Source organism: Orbicella franksi, chromosome 11 (assembly GCF_964199315.1).
Source record: "Orbicella franksi chromosome 11, jaOrbFran1.1, whole genome shotgun sequence".
NCBI classification, from domain to species: domain Eukaryota; kingdom Metazoa; phylum Cnidaria; class Anthozoa; order Scleractinia; family Merulinidae; genus Orbicella; species Orbicella franksi.
In genome coordinates this window covers 10,698,269-10,714,039 of record NC_138155.1, presented here as the reverse complement: position 1 = coordinate 10,714,039, position 15,771 = coordinate 10,698,269, and the positions used below count along the sequence as shown (strand labels likewise).

The 15,771-nt window shown below is 39.6% G+C and overlaps 1 protein-coding gene and 1 long non-coding RNA gene across 6 annotated transcripts; one reads left to right on the top strand and one right to left on the bottom strand.

Annotated features, from left to right (window-relative positions):
- The first annotated feature begins 992 nt into the window (after nucleotides 1-992).
- Nucleotides 993-4,758, top strand: LOC145460166 (mediator of RNA polymerase II transcription subunit 20-like). The gene is made up of 5 exons (XM_081444901.1): nucleotides 993-1,141; nucleotides 1,531-1,679; nucleotides 1,886-2,049; nucleotides 3,476-3,565; nucleotides 4,535-4,758. Exons 1-5 carry the CDS (start codon nucleotides 1,128-1,130, stop codon nucleotides 4,745-4,747), a joined length of 630 nt encoding a protein of 209 aa, XP_081301027.1. The 5' UTR covers nucleotides 993-1,127; the 3' UTR covers nucleotides 4,748-4,758.
- Nucleotides 4,759-7,000: 2,242 nt separating this feature from the next.
- Nucleotides 7,001-15,436, bottom strand: LOC145460167 (uncharacterized). Of its 5 annotated transcripts, XR_014039808.1 has the most exons (7): nucleotides 15,351-15,436; nucleotides 14,224-14,273; nucleotides 13,467-13,587; nucleotides 12,511-12,625; nucleotides 8,500-10,627; nucleotides 7,852-8,088; nucleotides 7,001-7,088 (listed from the first exon to the last, which is right to left on the bottom strand). It is a non-coding gene; the product is annotated as an uncharacterized LOC145460167 (long non-coding RNA). The 5 variants fall into 5 exon arrangements; XR_014039806.1 differs by having other exon boundaries at nucleotides 8,500-12,625; XR_014039805.1 differs by lacking the exon at nucleotides 12,511-12,625.
- Nucleotides 15,437-15,771: the final 335 nt, after the last annotated feature.

Genomic DNA, 15,771 nt, shown 5'->3' with positions numbered 1-15,771 from the left:
TTCTGTAAAAATTTGGGAACTCGACAGCTATAACAGCGATGTTTACATTGACTCTTTTGTTGAGTCCGATACTGATGAATCGCCCAACTCATTGAGATCCATTGGAATATTATCCATGCACATTTGCTCCGCCGCGCTTTCTTTTGTTCAGTTTGTTCTCGTCGCCCAGCCACTCTAGCGTTCGTATCCTTTTTCGTCTTCCCCATTTTGCCAGACCAGCTTCAAGAAAAACCCAGCTACAGAAAAATTATCTCTCCGCCTTGAGCGCATTGCGAAACACAAGGGTTTTTTCGAGATTCACGCGTAAATTTAACCGCGAGTTAATGGTAGTAAATTTTCCAAGCGCTGATTGGCTCAGTGATCTGAGAACCCAGTTGAAGGCGTTTGTGGGCGGAGTTTGTTTGCGAAGCAAGAGATTTTTCTTAGCGCTGTTTTCTCGAATAAATTTTTTCGCTTGAAGCAGACACTTTAAAGAGTTACAACTCAAAGGGGATTTGTTTAATTGCCCTCAAATTTGGACAGTAGCTAGATTAACATATAAAAAACAAAAACGTGTCTGCGAATTGTTTATTTCGACATATTTTTTCTCCGAGAGCAATTTTTGTACGATCACTTCACATTTTTTAAATCCTATTTTGAAAATGTTCTGTAACTTTTTACTGCAATTGAATGTGGAAAAACGCAGACACGCTTTTTTAGCGCTTTTTGTCCTGAAACCGAGGAAAAAAATAAATTGGCGAAAAACAAAATTCGCTTTGACTTGTAGCTTCCAAAAGGTGATTAGGACGTTCGCATTTAGTGGCCGTGAAAAAATCGGCACTTCATTTTATTTCAAAATTTTTGGTATGGTTTGATAGCCAGCTCTATAAGCTTTAATTTGATATAGGGGTTTAGGTATCTACATCTTAAACCGGACGCGCTACATCGCTTGGACGTGAGACACCCCTGAAGGTATACGGTAACCTTAACCAGGCGTTCCAACCGTAGTTCCAACCGCGCAAATGAGCGGGAGACTAAGTTTTAAAGATGGCCGCCAAATGACAGTGTCCGAAAGAAAGTGCAGCTGAAATTTTGACAGTTTTCGCTTCTGATTTTCACACGTGCTGTGTGGAAACTTATTTTAAAACATGGGAGTTACTTGGTGAGTAATATGATAAGTAGAAACTAGCTATACAATGTATTCGTTCACCTCTTTGGGTTCGTTTCTTAAATAAAATACTCGTGTGTTATTGACCTTCCATGATCCAGACGTCCTTGCTAATGATTAATGTTAGATATTTCCAGCCTTTTCATTTTTCTACTATACCTTCTCATCTACTCTCATGGCAAAGTTTATGCGAAGGTGGACTCTTGGAAAACCCTCTTGCGTACAGATCAAACACCACGTATTGAAAAACGTTTCTAGGACTCTAGCTAATGTAAGCCTAAGTCTACGTCTACTTTCGGCTGTAAACTTAATACCACATTCTTGTGGCATTTGAATGTGATTATTTAAATGGTTCACCTGCTTTTATCTCAATGAATTTCAAGTGTAATCCCTGTGGAGTTACCTGAGGGTAAAAGTGGGCAGCAAGCTCATTTAGTGGAAAAACTACAAAAACGTGCAGAATTAATGGGTGCCCAGAAGACTGGTAACTGGTTCGTCAACTGTGAGACTTACCAAGCAGTAGCAACCTTTAGTAAGTGCTCAATATTTACTTGCCTCATGTTGTGATTGTTCTAAAAATTTAGTAAATAGATATTTACTTGGTGAATTGGGCCCGGGTGTATTGGAAATTCAATTCATGAGTGTGGTAGTTGCAGAAGATAGCTTAGTCTGCCCGATCAAAGCACGTGTTATACTATACTTCTGTTCAAAAAGTACTTTTTTGTCCTGTTTTGTTAGACACAGCAACCAAGCTGATCCATCTTGTACACAGCACAGAGTTTCCTTACACATCATTTGCCGTTCTGGAAACTGGAACATGTCTTGTAGCAGATTCCGGTTTTGATTCATTGATGACTAAACTGAAGACATTCTACACTCCAAGAAAAACATCTAAAATAGAGGTATTTAGTTCCTGCTCCCTCACATACTAACTTATGCTATCAGACGCTTGACTTGTATTTTGCCTGTGATGTACGAACTATAGTATCAGTGTTTATTTTGTATCCTTCCTAACTTAAACCCTGCATTTTAGTTTCCAGTCCTCAGGTTAATTACAGGTTAATGCACTCAGCGAGTGAATTATCGGGATTTACCTGCATGAGTTCACTAACAGTGAACGAGAAATTTCAATACCGCATGAGGCTTTGCTGAGTGTGGTATTGAAAATTTCGAGTTCATTGTCAGTGAATGAGTATAGGTAAATCCCAATAATTCACGAGCAGTGAGTGCGTTAACATTTTTATTATTCAAATTGAATACACTGCACAAAGAAACACTGCATTGAAACCACTATATTTGAGTCAACCGAAGCCATGGTGTAATGAAAGTGGTGTGTTGAATTTACACCACGGCTATTACACCACGATAATGATGTCAAGGTGGTTGTTTCGTCACAACCCAGTATCACGTGGTACAAATCAGCTAATCAGAATATCGAAATTCGTACAGTGTATGAAAGTTGAATAATAATAGTTAAACATTATTTGAATCAGTATAGAGTGGTTTTCACTTGAGTGTCAAAAAGTAACAAATTTTGCATGACTTCGCTCAGTACACGATTGTCTTAAAAAACTTGTGCCACTTTTTCATTCAATCTGAAAGGAAACCAAAACCAATTGTGACTCACTAACACTTGTTTTCCCGCACTTCACATCAGCTTCATGTATTTACTTCAATTTAAGATTGGTTCATATTGTCTGAGTTTGTCCTTTGTGATTGGTCAAAGTGATTACACTGGTTTTGGTTTTATGACACTCAATTGAAAACTGCTCTAGTTGACAGAATATCACCTAGTCTTTTCCAGGCTCTTGGTAGTTGGGGATGAGCAAAAAAAAGAGGGTGAGCAAGAAAAAAAATGAGGGAGGACTAAGTCCGCTCGCTCATCCCCAACTGCCAAGAGCCTGGAACAGGCGAAGTGTCACAAGGTTGGGTTGCCCTAGCCATTTTTTGAACTCATATACCACTCCTAAGTGAGGAGACCAAGAGGCACTGCAAGAACACAGACTAGAAGACATTCAGGCATCTTGTCACCCACATTCCACATATATAGGATCATATAGCATCATATAAATAGAGTGAAGTCTTCGCTACACACAGTTTGTTGTGGTGCATCAAATGGGTGTGCTCAACTATAGTTTACATTACATAGGGAGACTAAGATTTTTCCTCTTGGGTGGCTAGGATGGTAGCCATCACATGTCATCCAGCTCCTTGTATGTGCAGTTAATTTTGTAAAAACGTTCTTGCAAAAGGTAGTTCACACTTTCACTTTAGTTCTATCAACACTGACCATATAAAATGCTTTGACTTTGTCTTTCCATCTTTTAGGCAAAAGGGCAACGATACGAGTATGGAGACTTTGTTCTGAAGTTTGGTCAAGTTTCTGCTGGCCCAAGCTTCAAAGGTTTGGTTGTGGAGGTAAATAGACAATTCGTTTATTTCTCTTTCTAGTAGCCTGTGAATAGGCTCTCTAGTCGAGAATGGGGCGAAGAGAAAGCGGGAAGAAAGAGGATAGAAGAGAGAGGAGGGGGAAGAGGCCCGGCTACTGAACCCCCCACCCCATTCTCCCCCTCGGCCACTTCACTCTCAGCCTGTACCGTCTTTGCCCTTCCAGTCGGAACCTGCTCACCAGGCCCCAGTTGTTCGAAGGCTGAATAACGGTATATCCACCCGATAAATCGCTATCCAGTAGATAAGTGTTAACAAAACAAACCACGTTATCCGCTGGATAGTGATTTATCCGGTGGATAGCGTACCGCTCCGAAATTTCCAACTTTGACTTTTCAAACTTTTTGCTACACCGTAAAACAACGTAAATTGTTATATAGCTGGCGTTTTTCGGGCAACAGCGCGCCCATTCATTGGCTAGTTCGTGGTCACACATGTCATCTAACAATAAAACTGTTTACCGCCAAATGCCATGAGCGCGTAACGTTGCAAAAACTATGACGTCAAACGGAAAACAGTTCACTGTTACCCGCGAAATATTGACCGCTGTTGCACGTGATCAGGGCGTGCAGTTCAAGGTGGCCTGATGCTGTCGCTGGAATCTCGGCGCGTTTTTCAAAATTTGCTTTTGTTTTGTTTTGCTATATAACAAATCACTTAATGACTGGTCGTCTCGGAAAACATTGAGATTCTCGGGAACAAAATTCACTGTTCCCCTCGGGACCAGTCAATAAGTGTTAAATGTTAACATTGAACAAACAGTATTTGCGTCCGAATTGTCAAACCCACGCGTGCACCTGATTTGAAGCACGTTATTTGCCGGCCTTGGTTGGCCTCCTTCGGACCGTATTGGGAAAAATTATGCCCTCCGTCTTAGTTTTTCTCAGTACGGACCTCCTGGCCAGCAAATAACATATATGTATTTTACGTGATTTTCAGTTGGAATATCAGCCGTGCATGGACGTTCAACAGTGCTGGGGTTTGATGACTGAGTTCCTGTCAAGCTTCATGGATCCATCATTCACTGTTCCTCTTCCTCCCAAGTGCAGCAACAAAAGCACCGATCTGTTTTGCCCTTCAGACACTATACTTCAGTACATCGAAGTGTTCAACACCTACAGAAAATCAGCCGGAACACCTTTATCTCAATGATCGTGAATTCAGTTTTAGTATTTAATACTTTTGTAAACAACGTGGCAAACATAACGTGATCAGCCTACCTGGCAGTGCTGTCGTAATTTGAGCGAGTAAGCGAACGAGCTGCTTCCCTGCCATGTTTGATGCGTAAACAAAAGGGGGTCTGGCGAGGCTGAAGATAGACTGTTCTCAAACCTCTATTTTCTCGTATTTTTATTCGATTGTTGAACGCGTGGGTAGAATTGCGAGAGAACTGGACGCCAGCGCAAAACGGAAGCATTGACGGGGTAGGGGGTAGGGACCAAGCTAAATAGAGGGCATGTGCCTATATTCTTCGTTTAGCTCGCTTCGCTCGTTTCCCCGCCCCCACCCCCTTCGTGCTTGGCGCTTGCGCGTGCGCTCCCTTCGCTCGCTTTTTCCGTCGCGTGCGTTGAAAAATAGAGTTTGTGAACAGTCTAGGCTGAAGAATGAACTTGTAGTTCTCTGACCAAGTACGCGAACGAAATTATTCAGCGCTCGCCCACAAAAACGCCCGTACTGTTTGTTCAAAGAGTGATTAAGGTTATTCGTGATCAGCGCAAATTTTGATTTCAGTACATATCGTAACTTTTGAGTAGGAGTTTCTGTTTATATTTTTCCCTTCAACTTTGACTAATTTATTTCCAACTCTTTAAACAGCAATCAAAAACGCCATCATAGATGATAAATTTAAATCTTTTTATTTAAGGTTTAGAGAAAAGAACATAAAATCAGAGGTAATTTTTGTCGTTCGCCTTTTGCCGTAAATGTCATGCTAAACCTCTGAAGTCTTTGAGCTTGCTTGGACGATCTGTATTGAAGAAAAACTTAAGAAAAACTAGATAAACTTGCGCACAAGAGACTCGACTTATCACCGGACACATGTAGGTTTATGTTTTGAAGGTTTTGAGTAGTTTACATGACGTATGTACAGAGCACACACACAATGTGTAAACAACAATGTGTAAACAATGTATGCTCAATGTGGGTCCGTCAGATTCGTTATCAGGCGTCCTCGCCTGATAGATATTTTGAGTGTTGTTTCTGTTATCGATCTCGTGTGGAGAGGCATAATCGAACCTAATATTCTATTTTTGAATTGTCTTTTGCCTCTGTCAAAACGAGTCTTCGTGAGAAGAAAACCATTCATATGAAAATGAGTTCCACCTACAGGTTCATTTTCATGCAAATCAAACTTATTTTCACAAGAAAGATTTTAAACGGGGACTGTTTTTGAAACAGAGGCGCAAGGTAATTCGGAAATGGCCTATTGTCAAGACGAAAAAATATATATATATGCGCTAACAGACGGAAACGTATGCGTATGAGACTTGTTTCAATTTTTATGATTGTTTTCAAAGACAGGTAATTTATAAGGGAGTAGATCCACGATAATCCTACTCAAGTTATTGTTAGACGTTGGTACCCAGTTCTTCCGCGGATGTTACCACGCGCGTTGCTCGCGCGTTGCGTGGATGTTTCCTGTAGGATGGAAAATGCCTGGAGAAACGCTGAGTAAAGTTCGCGCCACAGGATCGGCTAATTCTAGAACTTCCGGGAGTCGCAGGTATTGGAAGTGATCTAAAAGTAATTGGACCTTAGGAACACGGCCCATATGGGGGATAAACTGTATAAAGAGGGTACAACATAGCTTTTTCAATCCCTCATTCCGCACTATTTTCGCCTCAATCCCGCCATTCCGCCCCACTCAGGATGTTTATCCTGATCCCACCTGTTTAGAGTCGCAGGTCTCCGTGTAACATCCGTAACCTGTGATTTTCTGTTTTTCAATCCGCATCCCGCCGTCAACTTTAAAACTATCCCGCATCCCGCATGTCAAAATGAGCAAATCCCGCTCCCGCCGACGTAGTTTTATCCCCAAACCCGCCATTAAAATTTCTGTCATTCCGCATCCCGCCTGCATTTTTAGTCTCTTCCCACATTCCGCCAAACCCATTTGGACCTTGTAAAAACCTTTATCCTCAGTTGTTATTTATGAATTGTAGCTTGAGAATCAGAATTTTCCATATGAAGACGAAAAGATGCTTAAAAGTTTGCTTTCCAGAGAACCTTTCAAAACATGGCGTTGCAAAATGGCTATGGTTGGAAAATGTGTTTAATAACTTACAACTGTTTGGAAACAGACTTCGATTTCGACATCTTTATTGGAAGCACTCAAGTACAATATTTTGAAACAAGGTCTCCAATTCTTGTGGCTGGCACTCGAATCCATCAATGCATAAACTCAGTTAAGCCCTTGCACAACCAATTGTCGACGTTGGACAAACTTGTATGGCCACTACTCTACATTTACGCATCAACTGTTGGTTTGTGCCATCTGTTGGTAACAAAACACATTTACATAGGCTCAGAAAGGTTGTCCTGAAAAAGTGTAGGCGCGATGCTGATAGGCGTTGTTACCCTTGCTGCCTCGAAGCGCACGGTGTTTTCTGCTCGATGGAAAGGAAAAGCATGTATGCCCCAATCTGTGCTTTTACTTCTATCGCCCTGAAAACCATAACTTGTAATACCTTTTGGTATTTTAGTGAGTAAAGTAAAACGATTATTTTTTCAGAGTAACTCTGTGAACTCTATAAATAAAACTGCCATCAGTAGAAGCCCTGCTAAAAAAGTAACACGTTATAAACCTTACAATATGCTAAAAAAAAAATTAGATAAAAATTAGTTTAAAAGGTTAAAAATATAAAACTACTCGCGTTTTTCTTTTTTATGCTTCTGTACGTCGGGCACGTGATAAGTTCTTACCCCCCCCCCCCCTTCCCCCACCTTCCTCCCAAGGGTGTAAATCGTTTGCTGTGGTCTCTCGCAGGCGAATGCCTTGTCGTTTTACGAACTTGTCTCTAACCACATTGAAAGCAAAAATTCCGAAATAAAGATGACAGCGTCTTAGAGTAAGAACTTCTCTTTTTTTGGAGTTGGTGGGTTATAAATAGTGAAGACATTCCCCATCGGCGACAAGCCTCTTAGGAAAACAGACTTTTGTCGAGTTCCGTCGAGTTTCAATGCATTCCTGGACGATCGAGATTTATATTCTTGCATAAAAACTCACCGTTTCTGTGGAGAAGAGTCTCTATTCTTACCTTTCAGTCGTCATTAATTTCGCGACAAGCAGTCATTTCACACGGGCAGCCATACTCATTCTCTTCGTTATAACTGTATAACTCTTCACCAACTTCACAGGGTCGTATCCGGCGGCGTTGACACATGGGAAAGCACGGGTTGGGACGCCCGTACCCATTGCAAAAGCAAAGCATGCTACAGTTCTCTTGTGGAACAAGTTCACCGACAGAGTATGGCTTTCCTTCGTAGTAACAGCTCTAAAAAGAGAAAAAAAGCTTCTAACTGCGGCAAACAAAACTTTATCTTACATAAAAATGTTGATTCCCTTTGTCCGTGACAGATAGGGTTGTTTCGAAGCCCCAGTTTATTTTTAATAAAATCGTAGGATCCGAGAATCGTAGGTCTTTAAAACTGTCTTTTGTCTGCGAATTTGACGGTCTGGTGGCGCCGGATAATAAATTACCAAGAGTCTCGCTTAATTTATCTAAATTATTTCCTAGAGTTTTGTTAGAAACGATAAGTTGGTAACAGAACTTGGTCTCGTGTAATCCCTTCCGTAATCATACCCGTGAATAAACTTGTTGATCGATCACTACAGTCTAATATCGTTACATCGCTTTTCGTTATATCTGATATTGCTAATATATCGTATAGTCATTTGTATTTACCTCAGTCATGGCCTCCATCATCGGATGGCTACGGACTTTAGTAATTCCAGTGAGTGCCACGACACACATCAAAAGGTAAGAAACAGTTTTTGAAACCATTTTGAGCAGATGTTCTGATTTGTGCGGCCAAAGTTTGAGATGAAGGCTCTGTGATTAGCGACTCGTTGTTCTAATTGGAAATGTAATGAGAAACTAGCGAACAAGAGATTTATAACGAGAACCTAATGACTTCTTTTGAAAGTGGCCACGTAAAGAGGCTCGGTGGACATGTCAATTTAAGAGACAATGTCTCCGGTGAACTGTCTCCGGGGGTATGGTTATTGGTACTCGAAACCCCACGCTTAAATTAATTTTAGAACAAAGCTTTGCTAAACAAATCAATTAGGGTCATCGGTCACTGAGGGGATTTGATAGATATGTTGGAATGTACGGCAAACGCCACGGATTGCTTGCAAATAAACACTATTTTATGCTGACGACCCATGTCTAAGGACTCTATTGTTTGATTACTATCTTTGATCCGTAGCATTTCATGACAGGAAAGGTTTATGAAAAACTCTTCAAACTCTTAGTTAAATTAGCGACTAAATTGGGCGGAATTCAGTGAGTAGTGTAATGTGTGTATTTCTAACAAAACTGATGTCAGTTTGTTTGTCTCTTTGCTTCCTGAAAGCGATCTAGGCCTAATTAAAAACATTTAAGACCAGGCGGAAATTAAGCTCCACTGTTAGCTTTATTCTCTTGACATAATTATAATTATGATTATAATTATAATTGTAATAGAATTATAGTTATAATTTATAACGCGCAAACTTCTCTTCTCCCCCTAATGCTCAGTCGCACATAAAAGTAACGCAAAAATTATCATACATTACAGAATGTAAACGTGGAGGCTAAAATGACATTACTTTAAAGTAAGTTGTTTGATAAAAACACAAAACGATCGAAGACATAAGTAAAAAAAAGTATCACTTATATAATGTGTGTTGTGCCTGACTCACAAAATCTGCTCTCAAATGTGCGTGCGCTTGCACCGCTCGATTTCGGCGTCCGTCATTGGAAAGATTTCCCGCCCAACTTGAAGTATTCCTTGGAGGCGCTGTGAGATTTGGGTTGTTTTCAATTGAAAAGAAGTCCCAAAATTCCAGTAGGAATGTAAAAGGAACCACGCGCGAGAAATGGGACTTCTGAAGAAGAGTCCCACTTGCCCGCTGGGCCGTTGAGAGTGGAAGTTTGTGTTCCATTTAGCACTTCGCATCGTTTTCACAAATTCCAAGTTTTTCGGCGTTTATTACCTTGCGCCGAAATAGATTCATTGGTTCCTTTGTTGCACCATGATCTGAGTGATCTTGGATCACTGATCTTGATCCAGATCACCCCAAAGAAACGCACCTATAAATAAATGGTGAACGATACCTATTTATTATAAAGATTTTTGCATGCATATTCTAATACATCACGTTTATTTTTTTATCTGTCACCCTTTAGATGGTTTATGATAACCGAAACTCGTTAGACTCCTTGTGGACGGCCATGTGCTCTGTATGATTAATTTCTCTCTACTTTGGTCTTGTTTTTGTCTTAATATTGGGATAAGGTTTCATTATTTTTTATTGATGGAAAATATTAGGACAAGCCTCCCACATGGAACCAGCCGATCTATTTGTAGCTCTTTCCCAATACTTTAACAGCAAAGGTATCCAGTGTTATCAAATGAAATACCCTTAAAACGTCTCATAATACGGGAAAATTACTTTATTGAAATCACTGGAAGCCTTCACTAAACGGTTCCCGAAAAAAAAAACAAAAAAACGCTGAATACAATTTGCAAATTGTAATTAAACACAGTTCTAAGAAGCCCTGGTTCGTCATACTGAAGACGTGTAAATAGTTCACAAGAGTTAGAATTTCAATGCCATCAATATTTTACAATTATCAAAGAAGTCTTTATCATATAGTCCACACTATTAACGAAGTCGTGTTAAAACAATCCCGCAAGCATTTGCTTTGCGACACTCAGTTTTCTGACGCGCTGAATGTTATCTGTATCACGCTTACACAAATTGCCTGTCTGACCAAATTCACTTTCGTTAAATACATCTGTAATCCTCCGAAGTTGACAGATGAGCTGCAAAATGAAAATACATCACATGAGCGACGGTGTAGTAAGGAAAATTATATTTTTGTTAAAACCTGTTAAAACATGTATGTCTACAGACTCTGCACAAATGAATATATGAAATATCGTACATTTTGACCGCGGAGAACGCCTGAAAAAAATTCAAGCCTGAACGGGATTCGAACCCATGACCTCTGCGATAAGCCAACTGGGAGCTGGTCACATTGTGACTTCGTAATATACCCGCAGATGGTGAAGAATACAAGTGTATATATAAAATACTCATAAGAATACAAGTGAATATATGAAATATCATATCTCTGGACCTGAATTCTTTTCAGGCTTTAATTTTACAGCTGCTAAAGTTGTGCCACGGTGTACAACTGCGATGGTCAATCGTGTCTTCATATCTTTCTCCGCAGTCCAAATATATGATATTTCATATTTCACTTGTATTCTTCACCATCTATGGGTATATTACGAACTCACAATGTGACCAGTTCTCAGTTGGTAGAGCACTGCACCGGTATCGCAGAGGTCATGGGTTCGAATCCAGTTCAGGCCTAAATTTTTTCAGGCTTTAATTTGACAACTGCTTAAGTTGTGTGTATAGCTGCGATGATCAATCCGGCATGTCTTCATGTATGTCTACAGTCGAACCTCCTGGCTCCACTAACGACCACCTCTTTACAACGGCCACTGCCAGGTTCCTTCTGTCCCCAGGATGGCCGTTATGGAGAGATTCCACTGTAGTTCCGAAGTAGTGTACAATTTCCGATTAGTTAAAGCACTAAGCTATCAGTGAACAAGGCAGAACATTTTAAGATTTTAATTCAGGCACGTTTAGTTAAGCCATTTTGGAGGGGAGGGTATACTTAAGGAGTTCCATATAGAGAGTGATGGGGTTAGTATACTGAAGTGGGGTTGTTTTGGATCATAAATCACCTATAGGGTATATATAAAATAAGATGGTGGACTTGGGTAAGCTTGCAGCCACAGAATACGCCGGCATTGCCTTCTTTGTGTTTTTTTTGTTGCTATATATTTTAGAACTCCAAGAGAGGATTAATTAACAATTAGATTATGAGCTCGAGATTTCTATGAGGTGACAGTTGATGAGGCCGAAGGCCGAATCAAATATCACCTCATAGAAATCGAGAGCGAATAATCTAACTGTTTTAGTAGAATTCTTACTAAAATTTACTTCAAATAACGGTTTCCAATTACTTGACGTATAATTAAACTTTGCACCTGAAAAAGATCGCTTGGATTGAATTGTCATTTAAAATTGAAGTTGTGTGCGTGCGTGCATCAGTTTTTTTCAATAATTTCTACTTTTTTACAAGTCAAGAAACCGTAAATGTCCTTCGTTTAGACTTCTCAGGAATTTACCTATCCATTTGCATCAAAATTTTCCTCCAAAACTTTGGAAAAACAAAAAAAAAACCGTCACTATTTCCTAGACGACCTCCAGCCACTCTCACTAATGGCTGATAATGTTCAATGGCCCAGCCAATCATATTACAGCATTTGCATTAGTATACTAGTAGAATGCTATTAATTACGGATAGCATTGCTATTCTCCCATATTCTCTTTCATATCCTTGATTCTTTACTGGTTACACTTGGCACAGAGATAGAAAAAGTTCTCTTTTCATAACACACACAAAGGGTGAAGAGAGATCTCAGTGCAGTGTTTTCGTGTTGATAAATTACCAGGACTTGTCATCTAGGGAAAGCGAGAAAAGAGCAGCTGAAAGGAGTTCTTAAAGTTAGGGGGGGAAGCTCAGTTTAGTGTATAGATCTTTTACAGAAGTTGGTAAGAAAGTTTTGCGAACTTCTTTGCTATTATTTTTTGATGTGTTTTTATTATGCTAGAGTCCGAGTCTTACCGCTAAGGACTCTTCAGAATCGATAGTGTCAGATCCATCCTTGTCAATTTCATTGAAGTATTGTTCCCGTACCGCACGCTCAGATCAGTCGCCAAGGTCATCGAGTACTTGCATTCTTATGAAAGAAATATCAATACGGAACAGCGTTATGAACCGTGACTTGAGTCAAATGACAGGACCTACTCATAGGTTACTCAAATACCATGTGCTGCCATGTTTGGAACAGCTTTCCCAAGAAACTGAAATCTGGAGAGACCATCTCAGGTGTTGTGTAGTAAGAACATTTATGCAAGATGAACCAAATCCTGCGCTGTGATTGGCTACCTGGCTCGAGACTACCCGTTGTGTCCCGCAAGAAAAAAATGCCCGTAAGCCATATGATAAATCCTTTATTGACCACAGTTGTTCGGTCAAGATGGCTGAACTGATATTGGCCTCGTTCTTTCTTCACGAGTTTATGGACCTCAATGCCGTCTCGGTCCATAAACACGCAAAACAAGCATCATTGGCTTGTGTGGAGCGCTGCTTTCATCAAACGCTTCAAGTCTACCTCAAGCTCGCTCATAATTTTCATTTTACTTTGCTTGCACCAGGAATATATATTTTCGTGCCAAAGAGGCGTATATCACTTTTGGGGCCGATTTTCATTTTTTGAAGGATTGAGCTGATTTTTTTGCATACATTATTTCTCCAAAACGAAGCCCAAATCACCAAAAACAATTACGGAACGATGCTTTTCATGTCAAAACAAGTCAGTCTGCCAAAAATTAGCTTGATCCTGAAAAAATGAAAATCGGCCCAAAAAGCAATATACCCCTTTTTGCATGAAACCCTTCAATTATTACGTATCTCTACATGTATATGCCCGGAAATGAATGAATATTAAATAATAATAATATACATTAACAAAACAGGGATAAGTTTTAGGAGGTAAACGTGTCACAGCAGTTACATACCTCTAGAACTGCAGATGCCATTCCTTCACTGGTTGAACTGTTGACAACAGCAACGCAAGTTTGCATTGCTGCATGAAGGTCACAAGCTTGTAATGATGGCAATACAATGACTCTAAGAAATCTGGAAGATATTCAAACACACCAAATACATTTTAGTTTCCCCATTTTCACATTTCTTTCATAATACAGCATACATGCCCATTAACAGTTGTTTCTCATACCACCAAATTGTATCATTTCTAAAAATTTTCTTAAGGAACCCTTAAACTAAAGTCAAAAAAATACCCATGTACATGTAGCTGGTATTACAGTTACTATCTTTGGACTTTGCATTTGACCTCTCTCGCAAATTCAGTGTCAAGCTAAAAACTGAAAAGTTATCAAAACCGTCAAACAATTCAAACTGTTTTGTCAGGTTGCCTCAACAGGTCACTCGTACCCATGACCACTCCTGGGTGAGGAAAAGCACTGTGAAAAACAGTGTCTTGTCCAAAAACAAAACACAATGAGCAAGGCTGTCACTTGATCCCAGGCTGCTTGATTTGGAGATTCTTAGGCCACCTCATTTCTCATGTGGTACACTGTACAACAAGGAAATATTTTTAGCCTAGTCGATGATTTTATTTTGAAATAATTATTCTTATCACCTCTTGAACAGCTTGGCTAAATTGAGTCGATATTCTCTTCTTGCAATATCAACATATAATCATGTGCATCACTTTTGAATGGATCACAGAGTTAACGAGAACTGACTAACCTCTGGTCCAACTACAACCACTTTGACGAGATAGTCCTCTTTATGCCACTCTAAACAATAGTAAGTAAAATTGACAAAAAATTAGCCATTGTAATAATAATAATAATAATAATAATAATAATAATAACAATAATAATAATAATAAAAACGAAGAAACAATAATGAAACTAAAAATCTTCTACTGCCTTGAGGTTAAAAGAAAACAGATTGAACAGCCTTGTCTAAGGGGAGTGCGGATGCAAGAACTGGCTAAATAAAATGTAGTGTCTTAATGGACATGCTGCCCAATGCCAGACCACTGGCAATGAGGACAGCTTCAGTCAATTCTCTGGATACTTGTTCTGGCCTCAGCTCTTTTACAACAATACGGTGTCCACAAATATGTTTAATCAATCAACTGATAATGTTCCATTAATCTTAACTTTTTGTTCAAAAACACCCTTTAGAGCAGTAGATATATCTAGAAACCTTTGTGGCATTTCAGGTGTAAAGGCATGGGATCGCCTAATAAAAGGGTTCCCAAATCTCCACTGAAACAGTGGGTATTATATCTGGGGGTGGGTGTATGGAAATGTAAGCAAAAAATTGAAAATAATAAGAATTCAAAATAATATTAGGTCAAATTGTTAGATGTTAAAGTGTACTCTAACATTGAGGGACCAACAAACTGCAATGCGGCCACATCTACCACAAGGTAGTGTAAAAATAATGATGATGATAATAATAATAATAATAATAATAATAATAATAATAATATAAAGGAGAGATTAGCATGGAGTGGTTAGTAGAGAAAGGGGGAAGCTGGTTAAAATTAGTTAAGTGTCCAAATTAATTTTACTTACTAAGTGACAGGCTAAACCGATCAGCTAAAATTTATTGACTAACCTTCAAGACACGTTGGTTATATCAGCTTCTGTATTATGTAAGCAGGTGACTAGTAAAATCTGATTTCTCTTGTAAATCTTACCTTTTTTCCTGGTAAGATTCGATCAAGTCTTGCAACAAGTGAGAACAACATCAGCCGAAACGATGCGGAGGCAGAAATTGTTTTCTTCGGCAAGTTTGTTTTGCTTCTCGATTGCAAATAATCAATATTAATAACGTTATGTATAGTCAATGATCTTCACCAGATGCTTCGTTACCCCCTTTCGTGACTTCCGTGCGGCGATCAAAAAGATGACAAGCGCTAGGAAGCGCTATCCTTTCCAAATGCAGCGGTTATAGCTGTTCAGCACGCTTTTGATTATGTTCATTTGTGAAAAATATATTCCCTTGCGAACCTGTAGCAGAATAATTTGCTTTTTAACTCACGTGGTCCGCCCGCATGCAATTTTACTGAAACGTAGAAAAGTGGTTACCTGGGGAAGAGTTCAACTCCCACAGGACTGGTTTGGGACTGTTTGGGACGAAAGGTACCAACATGGCCGCCGTGACGTCATGTGAAAGCGTTGTGGCTACATAACAACAGAGAGCCTGGGAACTAGAGGAAAAGTCACGTGAGAAGTCAGATATAAGTTTTGGCGCCACATTTGATTGTGTTTTCCTTCG